The sequence below is a fragment of the Scyliorhinus canicula genome, chromosome 12 (assembly GCF_902713615.1).
Source record: "Scyliorhinus canicula chromosome 12, sScyCan1.1, whole genome shotgun sequence".
NCBI classification, from domain to species: domain Eukaryota; kingdom Metazoa; phylum Chordata; class Chondrichthyes; order Carcharhiniformes; family Scyliorhinidae; genus Scyliorhinus; species Scyliorhinus canicula.
The window spans coordinates 30715742-30730926 of NC_052157.1; the positions used below are offsets into that span (position 1 = coordinate 30715742).

At 50.0% G+C, this 15185-nt stretch overlaps 1 protein-coding gene across 1 annotated transcript in view; it reads left to right on the top strand.

Moving 5' to 3' along the window:
• The first annotated feature begins 13151 nt into the window (after positions 1-13151).
• The window catches only part of mns1 (meiosis-specific nuclear structural 1), a 31193-nt gene continuing 29159 nt past the window's right edge, over positions 13152-15185 (top strand). Inside the window, exon 1 of the mRNA XM_038813719.1 lies at positions 13152-13314. Coding sequence (XP_038669647.1) covers positions 13312-13314 — 3 coding nt within the window. The 5' untranslated portion in view covers positions 13152-13311. The remainder of the gene's footprint in view (positions 13315-15185) is intronic.

The window sequence follows — 15185 nt, forward strand, 5'->3', positions numbered from 1 at the left end:
CCTGTTGCACACTAAAGTAATGTTCCACTGTAACAGACGTGGTAGTTTTCCCCAGCTGTGGCTCAGTTGGCAGCCCTACCTCTGAATTACTAAGACACTAAGGGCGCAATTCTCCGCACTCACGACGGTGCAGAGAATAGCGGGGGTCGTAGATTTTTACGGCCACGCTAGTCTGACGCCCTCCCGCTATTCTCCCCCCCCCACGCCCGACTCCCGACACGAATCGCTGCCGCCGTTTTTTTGCGGCGAGCAGCGATTCTCAACTGGCCGATGGGCCAAAGTCCAAGCCCTTTACGGCCGTTTTTACGAACGGCAAACACACCTGGTCTGGCCGTTCGTAAAAACGGCCGTAAAGTTCGGATCTTGGCAACCATGGCACCGATTGGCACGGCCGTGGTACTGCCGGGCCCAAGGGTGCCATGGGCCCGCGATCGGTGGGCACCGATCGCGGGCAGCGGGTCCGATTCCCGCGCACTCTTTGTCCTTCCGCCGCCCCGCTGTATCAATTCGCGGGGCGGCTGAGGGGCATCCCGGCCCGCGCATGCGCGGGTTTCGCGCAAATGCGCGATGACGTCATCCGCGCATGCGCGGGTTGGAGTCTTCCAATCCGCGCATGCGCGGCTGACGTCATGTGACGCGTCAGCCGGCGCAAACTCTGGCAAGTGGGCTTAACAAAATTCGTTAAGCCCGCGATGCCGGAGTTCACGGCCGCGGCATACTAGCCCCGACCGGGGACCAGAATCGGTTCCCGGTTGGGGGGGGGGGGGTGGGAGGCTGGCGTCAAACCCGCCCGGTTTTGACGCCAGCCTTACGATTTCTCCCTGTCTGGGAGAATCTAAGTTCTCTCGGACTTGAACACAAAAATCAAATTTGACACTCCAGAACGGTTCTGAGGGATTACTGCACTGTCAGAGGTGCTGTAGAACATAGAACATAGAACAGTACAGCACAGAACAGGCCCTTCAGCCCTCAATGTTGTGCCGAGCCATGATCACCCTACTCAAACCCACGTATCCACCCTATACCCATAACCCAACAACCCCCCCTTTAACCTTACTTTTATTAGGACACTACGGGCAATTTAGCATGGCCAATCCACCTAACCCGCACATCTTTGGACTGTACTTCAGATGATGTGGAAATGCCGGCGTTGGACTGGGGTGAGCACAGTAAGAAGTCTTACAACACCAGGTTAAAGTCCAACAGGTTTGTTTCAAACACGAGCTTTCGGAGCATTGCTCCTTCCTCAGGTGAATGAAGAGGTATGTTCCAGAAACATATATATAGACAAATTCTTAACCTGCTGTTGTAAGACTTCTTACTGTATTTCAGATGAGATGTTAAGCTGAGGTCCCGCCTGCCTGTAAACGATCTCATGGTACTATTATGAAGGACCCTGGGGTCCTGGCCAATATTTCCCTCTCAATCAATATCACAAAAAAAGATGATGTGGAGATGCCGGCGTTGGACTGGGGTGAGCACAGTAAGAAGTCTTACAACACCAGGTTAAAGTCCAACAGGTTTGTTTCAAACACGAGCTTTCGGAGCACGGCTCCTTCTTCAGGTGAATGGAAAGGCTTGTTCCAGAAATGTTTATATAGACACAGTCAGAGATGCCCCGGAATGCGAGCACCTGCAGGCAATCAAATCATCAAAGATGCAGAGAGAGAGGTAACTCCAGGTTAAAGAGGTGTGAATTGTCCCAAGCCAGTTCAGTCGGTAGGCCTCTGCAAGTCCAGGCTTGTTGGTGGGGGCCGAATGTAATGCGACATGAATCCCAGATCCCGGTTGAGTCCGCATTCATGCGTGCGGAACTTAGCTATAAGTTTTTGCTCAGCAATTTTGCGTTGTCGCGTCTCCTGAAGGCCTCCTTGTAGAATGCTGACCCGGAGATCAGAGGCTGAATGTCCTTGACTGCTGAAGTGTTCCCCAACTGGAAGGGAACAGTCCTGCCTGTTGATAGTCGCACGATGCCAGATGATCTGGCCACTATCATAATAAGAACATAACTAGGAGCAGGAGTAGGCCATCTGGCCCCTCGAGCCTGCTCCGCCATTCAATGAGATCATGGCTGATCTTTTTTGGACTCAGCTTCACTTTCCAGCCTGAACATTATAACCCTTAATCCCTTTATTCTTCAAAAAACTATCTATCTTTACCTTAAAAATATGTAATGAAGGAGCCTCAACTGCTTCACTGGGCAAGGAATTCCATAGATTCACAACCCTTTGGGTGAAGAAGTTCCTCCTGAACTCAGTCCTAAATCTATTTCCCCTTATTTTGAGACTATGTTCCTAGTTCTGCTTTCACCCGCCAGTGGTAACAACCTGCCCGCATCTATCCTATCTATTCCCTTCATAATTTTATATGTTTCTATAAGATCCCCCCGCATCCTTCTAAATTCTGAGTACAGTCCCAGTCTACTCAACCTCTCCTTGTAATCCAACCCCTTCAGCTCTGGGATTAACCTGGTGAATCTCCTCTGCACACCCTCCATCGCCAGTACGTCCTTTCTCAGGTAAGGAGACCAAAACTGAACACAATATTCCAGGTGTGGCCTCACTAACACCTTATACAATTGCAGCATACCCTCACTAGTCTTAAACTCCATCTCTCTAGCAATGAAGGACAAAACTCCATTTGCCTTCTTAATCATCTGTTGCACCTGTAAACCAGCTTTTTGCGACTCATGCACTAGCACACCCAGGTCTCTCTGCACAGTGGCATGTTTTAATATTTTACCATTTAAATAATAATCCCTTTTGCTATTATTCCTACCAAAATGGAAAACCTCACATTTGTCAACATTGTATTCCATCTGCCAGACCCTAGCCCATTCACTTAACGTATCCAAATCCCTCTGCAGACTTCCGATATCCTCTGCACCTTTTGCTTTACCACTCATCTTAGTGTCTTCTGCAAACTTGGACACATTGCCCTTGGTCCCCAACTCCAAATCATCTATGTCAATTGTGAACAATTGTGGGCCCAACACGGATCCCTGAGGGACACCACTAGCTACTGATTGCCAACCAGAGAAACACCCATTTATCCCAACTCTTTGCTTTCTATTAATTAACCAATCCTCTATCCATGCTACTACTTTACCCTTAATGCTATGAATCTTTATCTTATGCAGCAATCTTTTGTGTGGTACCTTGTCAAAAGCTTCAGATATACCACATCCATTGGCTCCCCGTTATCTACTGCACTGGTAATGCCCTCAAAAAATTCCACTAAATTAGTTAGGCACGACCTGCCCTTTACGAACCCATGCTGCGTCTGCCCAATGGGACAATTTCTATCCAGATGCCTCGCTATTTCTTTCTTGATGATAGATTCCAGCATCTTCCCTACTACCGAAGTTAAGCTCACCGGCCTATAATTACTCGCTTTCTGCCTACCTCCTTTTTAAACAGTGGTGTCACGTTTGCTAATTTCCAATCCGCCGGGACCACCCCAGAGTCTAGTGAATTTTGGTAAATTATAACTAGTGCATTTGCAATTTCCCTAGCCATCTCTTTTAGCACTCTGGGATGCATTCCATCAGGGCCAGGAGACTTGTCTACCTTTAGGCCCATTGGCTTTCCCATCACTACTTCCTTAGTGATAACAATCATCTCAAGGTCCTCACCTGTCATCGCCTCATTTCTATCAGTCACTGGTATGTTATTTGTGTTTTCCACTGTGAAGACCGACCCAAAAACCTGTTCAATTCCTCAGCCATTTCCTCATCTCCCATTATTAAATCTCCCTTCTCATCCTCTAAAGGACCAATACTTACCTTAGCCACTCTTTTTTGTTTTATATATTTGTAGAAACTTTTACTATCTGTTTTTATATTCTGAGCAAGTTTACTCTCATAATCTATCTTACTCTTCTTTATAGCTTTTTTAGTAGCCTTCTGTTGCCCCCTAAATATTTCCCAGTCCTCTAGTCTCCCACTAATCTTTGCGACTTTGTATGCTTTTTCCTTCAATTTGATACTCTCCCTTATTTCCTTAGATATCCATAGTCGATTTTCCCTCTTTCTACCGTCCTTCCTTTTTGTTGGTATAAACCTTTGCTGAACACTGTGAAAAATCGCTTGGAAAGTTCTCCACTGTTCCTCAACTGTTTCACCATATAGTCTTTGCTCCCAGTCTACCTGAGCTAGCTCTTCTCTCATCCCATTGTAATCTCCTTTGTTTAAGCACAAAACACTAGTGTTTGATTTTACCTTCTCACCCTCCATCTGTATTTTAAATTCTACCATATTGTGATCGCTCCTTCCGAGAGGATCCCTAACTATGAGATCATTAATCAGTCCTGTCTCATTACACAGGACCAGATTTAGGACCGCTTGTTCCCTCGTAGGTTCCATTACATACTGTTCTAGGAAACTATCGCGGATACAATCTATAAACTCCTCCTCAAGCCTGTCTTGGCCGGCCTGGTTAGATAATCGACATGTAGATTAAAATCCCCCATGATAACTGTTGTACCATTTCTACATGCATCAGTTATTTCTTTGTTTATTGCCTGCCCCACCATAATGTTACTATTTGGTGGCTTATAGACTACTCCTATCAGTGGCTTTTTCATCTTACTATTCCTGATTTCCACCCAAATGGATTCAACCTTATCCTCCATAGCACCGATGTCATCCCTTACTATTGCCCGGATGTCATCCTTAAATAACAGAGCTACACCACCTCCTTTACCATCCACTCTGTCCTTCCGAATAGTTTGATACCCTCGGATATTTAACTCCCAGTCGTGACCATCCTTTAACCATGTTTCAGTAATGTCCACTAAATCATAGTCATTCACGATGATTTCCGCCATCAACTCATTTACCTTATTCTGAATACTACGAGCATTCAGGTAAAGTACACTTATGTTGGATTTTATACCTCTGTTTTGAATCTTAACACCTTGATCAGTAACCTCTCCTCAGTTATTTTTCCTAATTTTCCTTGTCGTTGAACTCACATCTTCATGTAACAATCTGCCGCGTCGCTTTCCATTTATGTTATTACTTCCTGTTTTATTCCTTTTAGTATTACTGAGCCTATTCACTGAGCTCCCCTCAGTCACTGTACCTTGTACTCTCGTCCTTTTTGATTTTTGACTATGGCTTCTCTGCCTTACACTTTCCCCCTTACTGCCTTTTGTTTCTGCCCTTGTTTTACTACCTTCCAACTTCCTGCATCGTTTCCCATCCCCCCGCCACATTAGTTTAAACACTCCCCAACCGCTCTAGTAAACGCCCAAAACCCCCTAGGACATCAGTTCCAGTCCTCCCCAGGTGTAACCCGTCAGGTTTGTGCAGGTCCCACCTCCCCCAGAACCAGTCCCAATGCCCCAGGAATCTGAAACCCTCCCCCTGACACCATCCCTTCAGCCACGTATTCATCCTATATATCCTGTCATTTCTACTCTGACTAGCACGTGGCACCGGTAGTAATCCTGAGATTACTACTGTGGTGAATGTGATTCAAACTATATATAGTTGCCAATATCACTCCATGTATATATGTTCGTTATCTACCCATTGTAAGTGTAGTTGCACTATCCGACCACCAGGGGGAGTCGCTCTGGGAGTACGCGAGAGTTTGTACAGGGCTCCTCCCTTGGCTCCGCCCAGGACTCCTCCCCTGGGACCGATGTATAAAGATCAGTGCCTTAGAGCCAGCCTGCCAGTTCACCTGAAGTTCACCGATGAATAGGCTGGCTCTATTGTAAGTGTATTAAAGCCTCTGTTCAGATCCAACTACAGGTGTTCGCTGAATTGATGGTTCCATCAATTTAATACACTTAAGAAGCTGCCGAAGTAAAGCATGGAATCCGCTCTAAAACCAGGATGTCTAGAACTCGATCCACAGGATGCAGAGGCGAAAGAAACCTTCTGCCACTGGCTGAAATGTTTTAAGGCTCACCTGGCCGAAATCAGCACCGCTGAAACTACGGAGGAACAAAAGCTCAGCCTACTGCACGCGAGGGTAAGCCACAGAATTTCTACACAACTAAATCCAGCCGGTTCCTACACTGCAGCGCTGGCGATTTTGGACAAAATGTATATTAGGCCCATGAACGAGGTAGTTGCCCGCCATGTGTTCACGACTCGCCGACAACGGGCTACTGAAACTTTAGCTGAATTTACACGCGAGTTGAACAATCTCTCAAATGACTGCAATTACCAGGCCGTAACCGCGGCCGAACATAGAGAGCTTGCTGTGCGGGATGTTTTTGTAGCGGGCCTTCGATCCAGCTATGTACGCCAGAGACTATTAGAAAATGGGGCCCAGGGCTTAGAGACTACCGTAGAGGCTGCTATCACAATGGAAGTTTCCTTCTGCAGCCTCAACTCGTTTCCTGTGGACCCCGCTAACCCCGCATGGGCCCCCGACCTGAGGACCCCCCAAGCCTGTGCCGCAAGGCCCCCCAGCTATCGCGCTGCCACAGGCGGTCGCCCTACTGTCCCAGTCAACTACTCAAGCTATTCAACTGCTCCAGCTAATTACTCAGCTCCCCCAGCCAGCTACTCAGCTCGCCAAACCAGTTATTCAACTGCTCCAGCCTGCCACTATTCAGCTCCCCAAACCAGTTATTCAACTGCTCCAGCCTGCCACTATTCAGCTCCCCAAACCAGTTATTCAACTGCTCCAGCCCGCCACTATTCAGCTCCCCAAACCAGTTATTCAACTGCTCCAGCCTGCCACTTCTGTGGACAAAGCCAGCACCCGCGGCAGCACTGCTCAGCCCGATCCGCGACCTGCAGCAGCTGCGGGAAGAAAGGCCACTATGCTAGAGTGTGCCTCGGCAGAAGGGCCCCAGCCCTCAACACCCCAACAGTCCAAAAACATTGCCCCCAGCACCAGCAGGCCCGCGGGGTCCAAAACGCTGCGGCCTATGCTCAGGCTCCGCCCCCTCCCGCCACGTGCGATCCATGGGGGCCGCCATCTTGGCAAACCTCCACCATGCGGCCGGCCTCGTGCGATTTATGGGGGCCGCCATCTTGGACGCCATCTTCATCACCACCCTCCACGTGCGATCCACGGGCCCTAGCTGCATCCCCAGACTCAAACAACTCATCGGAGGAGTACGACCTCCCCGGGCAGTCGCCACATGGCCCGCAACTCAGCGCAGTGTTCCTGCATCAAGCTCGCCAGAACGCAGTGGCACCTACTCGACAGGACGCCCGATCGGAAGAATTCGACTCCCCCGGGCACCCAGCACGTGGCCTGCAACTCAACGCGGTCACCCTCGACCAATCTCGCCCAAGCATCTGAGAAATTCGATGACGGAGGTCCAGATCAACGGCTACAACACGTCGTGCCTCTTCGACTCTGGGAGCACAGAGAGCTTCATACACCCAGAGCTGGTAAGACGCTGTTCCCTCCCTATTTATCCCATCAACCAAACTATCACCCTCGCTTCGGGCTCCCATTCCATCCAAATCCAAGGCCGCACTACAGCAACGCTAACGATTCGAGGCGCTAGCTATTCCAAATTTAAACTGTATGTCTTGCCCGACCTCTGCGCGCCACTCCTCTTCGGCTTGGATTTCCAATGGAATCTCAAGAGTCTCACCCTCAGCTTCGGTGGGCCCCTGCCCCCACTCACTATCTGCACCCTGCCACGCTGCGCAATGCACCCCCCCCCCCTCCTCTCTTCGCCAACCTCACCCCGGATTGCAAACCGATAGTCACCCGCAGCAGGCAGTACAGCCTGCAGGATAGGGTATTTATCAGAACGGAGGTCCAAAGGCTGCTCAGTGAGGGGATCATAGAGGCCAGTAACAGTCCCTGGAGAGCTCAGGTGGTGGTCGTCAAGACCGGGGAAAGATTCCGCATGGTTGTCGATTATAGCCAGACCATCAATCGCTTTACGCTCCTAGAAGCGTATCCCCTCCCCAGAATTGCAGACATGGTAAACCAGATCGCCCTATATCGGGTATTTTCCACGGTGGATCTGAAGTCTGCATACCACCAGCTCCCAATCCGCCCGGAGGACCGCCACTACACGCCGTTCGACGCCGATGGCCGCCTCTTCCATTTTCTCCGGGTTCCCTTCGGCGTCACTAACGTGGTTTCGGTGTTCCAACGAGCAATGGACCGAATGGTAGACCAGTACGGGCTGCGGGCCACGTTTCCGTATCTGGATAAAGTTACCATCTGCGGCCATGACCAGCAGGACCACGACGCCAACCTCCACCGTTTTCTCCAGACGGCCCAAAAATTAAACCTTACATATAACAAGGAGAAATGCATGTTCCGCACAAACAGACTAGCCATCCTCGACTACGTCGTGGAGAACGGAGTCCTGGGCCCAGACCCGGACCACTTGCAATGGAACTCCCCCTCCCCCATGGTCCCAAGTACCTCAAACGGTCCTTGGGGCTCTTTTCGTACTACGCCCAGTGGGTCCCCCAATATGTGGACAAAGCCTGCCCATTCTTCAAGGCCACACTATTTCCCCTGTCTGCTGAGGCGCGCCAGGCCTTCAGCTGCATCAGGAACGACATCGCCAAAGCAGCCATGCGGGCGGTGGATGAATCCACTCCCTTTCAGGTTGAGAGCGACGCCTCAGAGGTAGCGCTAGCAGCCACTTTAAACCAAGCAGGGCGGCCCGTTGCATTTTTCTCCCGTACCCTATCCGCTTCAGAACTCCGACACTCCTCAGTCGAGAAGGAAGCACAAGCCATCGTGGAGGCTATCCGACACTGGAGGCACTACCTCACAGGTAGGAGGTTCACCCTCATTACCGAGCAACGGTCGGTCGCCTTCATGTTCGACAACTCGCAAAGGGGCAAAATTAAAAATGACAAAATTCTTCGTTGGAGGTTTGAACTCTCCACCTACAATTACGATATCAAATATCGACCGGGGAAGCTCAACGAGCCCTCGGATGCCCTATCCCGTGGGACATGCGCCAGCGCGCAAACCAGCCGCCTAAAAGCCATCCACGATGACCTCTGCCACCCAGGGGTCACCCGGCTCGCCCACTACATCAGAGCCCGAAACCTGCCTTTCTCCAACGAGGAGGTAAAAGCGGTCACCAGGGACTGCCCGATCTGTGCGGAGTGCAAACCGCACTTCTATAGACTAAACAGGGCCCACCTGGTCAAGGCTTCTAGGCCCTTTGAATGCCTTGCGATCGATTTCAAAGGGCCACTCCCCTCCACTAACAAAAACATTTACTTCCTTAACATTATTGACGAGTTCTCCCGATTCCCCTTCGCCATCCCATGCCCCGATATGACCTCCCACACAGTCATTAGGGCCCTGCATAGTATCTTCACCCTGTTCGGTTTCCCCAGCTATCTCCACAGCGACCGGGGTGCGTCCTTTATGAGTGACGAGCTGCGTCAGTACCTGCTCGACAAGGGCATCGCCTCGAGCAGGACTACCAGTTACAACCCCAGGGGGAACGGACAGGTGGAGAGGGAGAACGCGATGGTCTGGAAGACCGTCCTACTGACCCTCAGGTCCAGGGAGCTCCAAATTTCCCAATGGCAGGAAGTCCTCCCTGACGCGCTCCACGCAATTAGATCCCTCCTGTGTACAGCTACCAACCAAACCCCCACGAGCGGCTCTTCATTTTTTCCAGGGGCACTACCACAGGGGTCTCACTTCCGGCGTGGCTGAGGACGCCAGGCCCGGTTCTCCTAAGGAAGCACGTCAGGGCGCACAAGACCGACCCCATTGTTGAAAAAGTGCGTCTGCTTTATTCCAACCCACAGTACGCATTTGTTGAGTTCCCGGACGGTCGCCAGGACACAGTATCCCTCCGGGACCTGGCACCCGCTGGATCCAGCCCCCCATCTACCCCCACCGAGGAACTCCTTTCCCCGTTCCCTATGCGGCCGCCCCCTTGCGCCCCCGATTCTGTGAGCTCACCCCACCAGTCCCGAGCGCCAGCACCAGCCCGCCCCCCACGCCCCCAGTCTCCATTCGACCAGGAGGTGTATGAGGCTCGGACAAGACTCGCCCTGGAGCCGGAAACTGTACCCCAGACCTTGACGCCCGCCCAGCCACCGCAAGAGGCTGCAACCCCGGTGCTCCGCAGATCAAAACGTACAATTCGTCCACCGGACAGACTGACTCTTTGAGCCATCGCCCCCCCCCCCCCCCCCCCCGCCAGATTTGATTTTTTTAACAGGGGGTGAATGTGGTGAATGTGATTCACACTATATATAGTTGCCAATATCACTCCATGTATATATGTTTGTTATCTACCCATCGTAAGTGCCGTTGCACTATCCGACCACCAGGCGAGTCGCTCTGGGAGTACGCGAGAGTTTGTACTGGGCTCCTCCCTTGGCTCCGCCCAGGACTCCTCCCCCTGGGACTGATGTATAAAGATCAGTGCCTTTGAGCCAGCCTGCCAGTTCACCTGAAGTTCAACGACGAATAGGCTGGCTCTATTGCAAGTGTATTAAAGCCTATGTTCAGATCCAACTACACATGTTCGCTGAATTGATGGTTCCATCAATTACCTTGATTTCTTAACTTCCTTCCTAGCTCCCTGTATTCTGCTTTTAGGACCTCATCCCTTTTTTTACCTCTGTGATTTGTACCGATGTGTACCATGATCACTGGATGTTCACCCTCCCCCTCCAGGATGTCCTGTACCCGTTGCTGTATGTAGGAGCTTGTTATGCATTAACTACTGTATTTCCTGAAACAGTGAGACATCAAAATACTTCATTAGCTGTGAAGTGCTCTAAGGTGTCCTGCGGTCATAAAAAGCAATACATAAATGCAAATCTTTCTCTTCATGTGAAACTAGAGGCCCTGTCTGACTGCTCAAGTGGATACAAAAGATTGTGTGGAGTATTAGGGTTTTGTCAGGGGTGCCTGCTCTATGTTTATTGACATCATCACCAATGTGGATTAATGGTCAATTATCACATTGCCATTTTGGTGTTTTATTGTTCTTAAACTATTTGCCGCTTGGCTACAAAACATATACTTCAAAGAAAGTAATTAATTGGTTGGAGGGTGGGACACGTATGTGTTTGTGTATATGGTCTAAAGGTAAGTCCTCTTCTCAAACTTCTGCTTTAGTTGTATCTGCATTACAGATGAATATCTGTATTCCGCCAACAGTTATATGTTCACCTGAGAGAGGAGCTGCGCTTCGAAAGCTAGTGATTCGAAACAATCCTGTTGGACTTTAACTTGGTGTTGTAAGACTTCCAACATTTATATGGGTAGTGCTAGCTAAACAGGGCATGGCCTGCAGAGATGGTAGTCCTGATAATGAAAATTTAAAAATGGAAACAATCCAAAGATGAGTCTTGAGGATTTCTGGGGCTGTGACTACTTCCTTTGGTGCCTTGTTCAACTGTAGGATTGTCTAGAGGTGGCATGGTGGTTCAATGGTTAGCACAGTTGTCTCACGACGCCGAGGACCCGGGTTCAATCCCGGCCCCTGGTCACTGTCCGTGTGGAGTTTGCACATTCTCCCCGTGTCTGCGTGGGTCTCATCCCCACAACCCAAAGATGTGCAGGGTAGGTGGATTGGCCATGCTAAATTGCTTCTTAATTGTGTCATGAGAATATCGCTTTAAGAAATGTTTGGGTGTTTATTACTGCAGTGATGTCAGAGAGTGGGTGGAGCTGGGCTGTCTGTCAGCTTTTTACTTTTGTTTTAGGCTGTTTGCTGCAGGGTGTGTTTTAGTTATGTTTTCAGTGTTGAAGCTGAAGCCAGATACAGCAGCTGTACTGGTGTTCTCTCTGCCATGAAAAGACTATCTCATGATCAGTTGGTGACGAGAATTATAAATGTTTTCAGTAGTGGCTTTAACCTGATGTGCTTCTGTTAAAGGTTTTGTTTTCAAGTCGTATGGTTGTAAAAAGGAAAGCTTAAAGGATTACTTAAGTGTTGTAGTCTTTGGGGGTTGTATTTGAATTAATGGTTGTGAAGATGTTCACTATATGTTTTAAAAAGGTTAACGAGTTCATAGAATAAACATTATTTTGCTTTTAAAACTACTTTTCCATTTCTGCTGTACCACACCTGTAGAGTGGGCCGTGTGCTCCCCATACCACAATCTATTAAAAGTTGTGGGTCAGGTGAACTCCATGATGTAGTTTGGGGTTCTCTAAACCCTGGCCCATAACTTATTGAACACTCAAAAAAATAATTATTTATTTTAAAAAGTTATGGGATTGTCCTTGGGAAGGAAGATTGTTGATGCACTGTCTTGGAAACAAAAGGTTTTCTTAATGGGTTTGGATGGCTACCTCGTGTTTTTGCATTTGCTGGAGGGCACCAGGTACTTAAGTCAATTCCCACCAGTCCATTCCATATTTTACAAAATATGGTCAGTCTATTCTTCTCCCTCCTTTGCTGTCATGATTCCCATTTCAAATCTATTATCAAGGATGTGACACTGGCGTATTTCCCTTTTTAAAATTTGGAATACCCTTGGAAAACGCATCCTACTTAAGCCCACACCTCTATTCCCTTAACCCCACTTAAACTTTCGGACACTAAGGGCCATTTAGCATGGCCAATCCACCTAACCGGCACATCTTTGGACTTTGGGTGGAAACCGGAGGACCCAGAGAAAACCCCAGGCAGACACAGGGCCAAAGTGCAAACTCCACACAGTCACCCAAGGCCAGAATTGAACCCGGGTCCCTGGAGCTGTGAGGTAGCAGTGCTAACCACCGTGCCACAGACACAGGGACAAAGTGCAAACTCCACAGTCACTCAAGGTTGGAATTGAACACGGGTCCCCAGAGTTGTGAGGTAGCAGAGCTAACCACTGTGCCCTCCCCCTCTCCCATAAGGAACCCGCACGCAACTTGCATGGGGGGGGGGGGGGAGAGAGGTTGGGATGACCAACGATTCGATAAACTCCAACTTCTGATATTTCTATTTCAGTACCAGATTCTTCCTCAGCAATCCCAGAACCCTGCCTGGATATTCTGGGATCCCCATCGAAGCCAGTCTTTAAGGTGGACCCAGCAACCCCCAGGTAAGGCTGTGCATCTGTATCCGGGGGCGTGTGTTTTATACTGAAAAGTGCGTCCGTGAACGACACAGTTTGATTTTGCCTTCAATATATTTCTGCCACCCGAGCCTCTTGTCGAGACTCGCGCAAAGGCGTTGCGAAGGAAGCCTAGCGACAGGGCTGTGTGTGGGTCCCAGCCAATCAGAGCGGCTCTTATTGAGCTGTGGGGGGAAAGGCGGCGGCGGCGTTTCCAGGACAACGGTGGTCGCTTTGGGCTGGGGAGAGAGGGAAAGCGGCCTGTTTTGTACCTGTGGAAATTGTAATTTTATAAAACACGGTTCATTTTGTGGCTGTAAAAGATGGTGAGTGCTGCGGGAGGGGGTTTCCCGCCGTTGCCCGCGCTCTCCGCTCTCGGATCCGCCGCCACTTGCTGGCTGTCGGCTGGAGTTGCTTTAGTTTCCCGTGCAGGGCCCAACAGTTTGGCTCATCAACGCTGGTGCTTTAACCCGTGTACGTTAAATATCTGCTCCGCTCGGGAGGCAGCCACTGGAGCCCTGCAGCGTGAGAAGACTCGGGTAGAACCCGCGCAAGGCCCAACATCTTTCTCCGAGTAGCTGTTGGGAACAGCAGTCCTGAGGCTATTGTCCAACCCCCCCCCCCCCCCCCCCCCAGGTCAAATAAGGGTTTGAACCAAGGGACTTATAAAACTCAACTACTGCTTTTTGGGTATGTGGTAAACACCTCTAGTAACACATTGTATGTATTAAGGTACTCCCAGCAGGCAGCGTATAAAAGTGTGCTCTCCTGTGCTGCTCCCATTCTGGTTCCAGCTGCAGGAAGCACAACATCTTGTGCAATAAATTGATGTACCGTCAATTAGCACGAGACGAGAATGGTGAAACAATCGAGGCATGCTTCCGCAGGAGGACGGGTCGAGGAACTGTCAGCCATAAATCGGATCCCTTGGTTGAGAAAGTCCACCTCCTCCATGCAAACCCGCAGCACGCCTACATTGCACACCCCGACGGGCGACAGGACACAGTCTCCCTCCGGGTCCTGGCACCTGCTGGGTCCCCACCCTCAGCCCCTGACCTGATACCGCTCTCTTCCTCCCCCCCCCCCCCCCCCGGTTGCTTCATTCACCCCTGCGCCACCCACTCTCCCACCAGTGAACCTCACCGCAGCTCCAGCAGGATCTGTCCCCTCACTAGATCCACTAAGGAGTGACGGAGTAGATGACAACACGCTCCTGGATTCGCAGGTGACCACGTCGGCGCCCACATCACCACCAGGACTGAGGCGATCGCAGCGGAGGGTCAGAACCCCCGACAGATTCAATATGTAATGTTTTCTTCACCCCCCCCCCCCCCCGCCGGACTCTTTTTTTTAAACAGGGGCTGAATGTGGTAGCATCACTAGTAACACATTGCATGTATTACGGTACTGCCCATGTATTACAGGTACCATGGTAAATCCCAGCCTGCTGGCTCCTCCCAGCATGCGGCGTATAAAAGTGTGTGCGCTCCTGCGCTGCTTCCATTCTGGTTCCAGCCGCAGGAGGCACAACATCTTGTGCAATAAAGCCTTGATTGTTTCACCATTCTCGTCTTGTGGTAATTGACGGTACATCAGGGTAAAACCCAAATTTATCGAGGGAGCTAGTGTTGAGGGACATCTGTGATGCATCACACTGTGTGGCATTTCTTGATTAATAAGGGGTCAGCGGTTATGGGGAGGAGGCAGGAGAATGGGGCTGAGAAAATATCAGCCATGATTGAATGGAGGAGCAGACTCGATGGGCCGAGTGGCCTAATTTATGCTCCGATATCTTATGGTCTTATCACCGTTAAATCCTGCTCTCAAAAGTCATTTTTGCATTTGTCATGCGATTTCAATTTCATGATGTGGAGATGCCAGCGTTGGACTGGGATGGGCACAGTAAGAAGTATTACAACAGGTTAAAGTCCAACAGGTTTATTTGGAATCACTAGCTTTCGGAGCGCGGCTCCTTCATCAGGCGACTCACCTGATGAAGGAGCTGCAGTCCGAAAGCTAGTGATTCCCAATAAACCTGTTGGACTTTAACCTGGTGTTGTAAGATTTAATTTTCAAAAAGTGTTGCCGTGAAGGGAGGAGATATTTTAGGAAGGGGGTGACCAACAGGGGTGGATTTTAAGGAGGAGGAGTTGTGAGGGTTTCGCTAGGAATCTCCCGGATGTATGAAAGGTCAAAG